At 34.0% G+C, this 3,730-nt stretch overlaps 1 protein-coding gene across 1 annotated transcript; it reads right to left on the reverse strand.

The window, feature by feature from the left end:
- Nucleotides 1-703: 703 nt before the first annotated feature.
- Nucleotides 704-3,459, reverse strand: LOC112797174 (CBL-interacting serine/threonine-protein kinase 14). Its single transcript, XM_025839978.3, has one exon. It carries the CDS (start codon nucleotides 2,198-2,200, stop codon nucleotides 911-913), a length of 1,290 nt encoding a protein of 429 aa, XP_025695763.1. The 5' UTR covers nucleotides 2,201-3,459; the 3' UTR covers nucleotides 704-910.
- Nucleotides 3,460-3,730: the final 271 nt, after the last annotated feature.

Raw genomic sequence — 3,730 nt, forward strand, 5'->3', positions numbered from 1 at the left:
GTAGAGTGCGGGGCATGTGGGAGTAGGATCAGGCGCGGAGGTAGGTTATCTCGTCGTAGGAGATAGAAACTGAGACGACACGGGTTGCAAGGCGAGAAGGAGTGTGAGAGAGACGTTGGGAAGGAGAAATCGTCGGCACGGAGGAGGGACTGCACGAGTGGCGTGATGCAGGACTGCGAGAACGACGCAAACTACGTGACGGTGCTATTGGACGTTCGTTGTGCGCACGTCGGCGTCAGCCGGAACTATAGACGACGACGGCAGATGTCTGTGGCGGCACGACACCGGTAAGCGAAGAAAAGACCGACGAAAAGCCAGTCACATCAAATGAGAGAGAGACCGTTTTTTGAGTTTACGTAACTGTTGTAAATTTTTATTTATTTTAAATTTTAAATTAGTAATTATTAAAATTAATTATTTATTTATTATTCAATATTAATTACAATTTTATCTCTATCGTACACATTATACACTAAATTTATTGGTTTAACATACTTTCTCTTTTGTTAAACTTGACTAAAATAATAATCTGAATCACGGATAAAATAATTATCATATGTTTTCAGCGACAAACAAAATATTTTTGAGAAAATTAAAAAAATATGTATTGAAATAAATTTTTATATAAATATCAAAATCAAATGTTTATACAAAGTTTATAACAAAATAGAAATAAAAATTTTAGGAACAACCAAAACTAAGATTTACGAAACACTCAAAAATATATTTAAGTGAATTACTGTATTTACATATTATTAGCAAACTAAGTGGGTATTATAACTACTCCTCAATTTTTTCCCAAAATAAACAAAATCAACAACCAAATAATTAAAAAATGGCATCCAAAGCATAACTTGTAGCTACCAAATTAATTATTCAGTAACCTGAGAAATTAATAAAACAAATTCCTCTAAAATTCTAAAGAGTTATGCCCGTTATCCATGAGGCAACTCATAAAGTTGGGGTTGCAATTCATCTTTCCAATACTCTTGACTTCAACCACCACCAACTCATCCGTTAACCGGTAAACCAACACAAGGGCAACTAAATTACCATCTTGCCCTTCCAACCTTGCACCTTCACATTTCTCATTCCTTGTCACTGTTAAATTGGTCCCCTTAGCCAACTCATCCACCTTCTCTAGTATCCTCTCTACTTTCTCTCTCAGGACAAATCGCTCCACATGATTCAGAACACCGTTATTCACAAACAGACCCGACATGTCCAACCCAGTCGAAAAAGATATCAAGTCAAATGCATTTAACGTTTTAATTTTTATTTGACTCTTCTCCCATTCGGGTTCTTCAACAAGAACCCGATTAAGTTTATACCCACCCGAATTAAACCACGGGTCTTGCATAATCTCGTCAACGGTAATTCGCGTTTCTGGATTTACATCCAACAAACGCGATATAAGGTTTCTTAATCCACAAGATATCCACTTTGGAAACCGAAACTGACCGCGGTAAATCTTCCTGTACAAAACTGTAATATTGTAATCATTGAAGGGTAAAAAGCCCGCTGTCAATGCAAACAAAACGACGCCGCAGGACCACACGTCCACCGTGGCGCCATTATATCCTTTCTTGGCCAAGATCTCAGGTGCCACGTAAGCAGGGGTCCCACAAACTGTGTGGAGCAAGCCATCAGGTCGGATCTGGTTCTTCACGGCGCTCAACCCGAAATCGGAGACTTGAAGGTTGCCGTCATCGTCAAGGAGGAGGTTGTCGAGCTTGAGATCACGGTGGTAGACGCCGGCGGAGTGGCAGTGCTTTACGGCGGAGATGAGCTGCCGGAAATATTTTCTGGCGACGTCTTCCGTCAAGCGGCCGCCGTGGGCGACCTTCTGGAAAAGTTCTCCGCCGGCGGCGAACTCCATGACAAGGTAGATTTTGGTCTTGGTGGCGAGGACCTCAAGGAGGTTGATGATGTTTGGGTGGTGGCGGAGGCGGCGCGTGACGGAGATCTCGCGCTCCACGTTGGCTGCATGGCAGTTGGAAACGATGTTGCGTTTGCTAACGGCCTTAACTGCCACGCTTCCACCGTCGGCCACGCGCGTCGCGTGGTACACTTTAGCGGACGCTCCTACGCCCAGAAGTTCGCCGAGCTCGTACTTGCCGAACAAAACGGTGCTGTCGTTTTGTGTTGGTGGTGTCGTTGGCTCGGTTTCCACGACGGCGTCGTTTTTGGAGTAGCTCATAGTTTGAGGTAACTAACTAACTAACTTAACTGACGTAACTAACCAAACTCGATGGGAAGAAGTGGTTTTTCGTGTGAGAAGATTCGAATAGAAAGAGAAGGAACCAAGTGGCTTTGTGACATAGAAGAATAGGTGGGAAGTGTTTGTTTACTATTTGGGTGTAGGGAGAGAGATAAAGAATGAGTATTTAAAGACTCATCTGGTGTGTGTTGTATACTATTACTGTATTTCATCATTTACTTTTAAGACAACGATATGGTTTTAAAAAATTGATAAAAATTCTATTTGCGTGCTAAGTAAAATTTGTTGGAAAAATAAAATTATGTATACATTGCGCATAAAACATATTATATCATATTTAAAATAGTGAAAATTTAGTTGATAGTTATTTGATGATAATTTAGTTAAATTTATTAAATTATTTAATAATTTTAATTATTAATTTTATATTAAGATAACTATAATATGAATTTTTATTATTAACAATTAGTTATTAAATTAATTATTATATATTCGTAAAATTTATATATTGATTTAATTTTTTTAATTAAATAATTAATTATTAGAAAAATTAAATTTATCTTAATAAAATAATTAAATTTTATAAAAAAATAACACTAAAAATGTTTAACTGTGAAATAAAAATTTTTTTAATTTTGACATAAAATTTTTTAATTAACACATGAATTTTTTAATCACGTCATTTCTAATTAAATAATGTATTTTTTAATATTAAAGTAGTTTGAGTCGTATTAAACTTATATACAAGAGATCTAGTCATTTTTATGCCATTTACAAATTTAATTCTAAAACATATTCGAATGTATTTTGTTGGGTGAGTGAGTTTAAATTTTGGACTTGTAAATTTTTAAAGATTTCTTATGTCATTTATAAAAAATTTCTGCATCATCCTAACTAAATAATGTGTTTTTGTTGTCATTGAATTGATTATGTGGCAATTGAACTAATATATAAGGGACTTAATCATTCACGTGTCATTTGTAATAATTTGATGTGTCTTTTGAATTTAAAATACATTTAAATATATTTTATTGGTGAAACGAGTTGGTTTTGGACTTGTAGTCTTTTGAAGATTTTTTGTGCCATTCAACAAATTTTTGTGTCATTCATAAAAAATTTCAGTATTATTTATAACTAAATGATGTATTTTTGTTATTGTGAAACTAATTTTGTGATATTTAATTAAAAAAAAGAAAAAAATAATGATAATGATGCTAACAAAAAAGAGCAAAAAAAAAAAAGAGAAAGATGAAAAAATAATTCAAAAAAAAAGTAACACAGTACACACATAAGAAGAAGAAAAAAACATATAAGTAAAAAAAAATACACATAAAATATCTTAGTTAGACTTAATTAAAAAAAATTGACTGTCTAACTTTTTTGTTTAAAAATAACACTAATCTACTAAATCACTCGCCATAAAATAATCTTTTAAGAATAAAATTTATTTTTCATTTTTATACATTATACATTATGCTAAATAATACATATACATATATGTTAATAATA

This window comes from Arachis hypogaea, chromosome 4 (assembly GCF_003086295.3).
Source record: "Arachis hypogaea cultivar Tifrunner chromosome 4, arahy.Tifrunner.gnm2.J5K5, whole genome shotgun sequence".
In the NCBI taxonomy this organism is placed as follows: domain Eukaryota; kingdom Viridiplantae; phylum Streptophyta; class Magnoliopsida; order Fabales; family Fabaceae; genus Arachis; species Arachis hypogaea.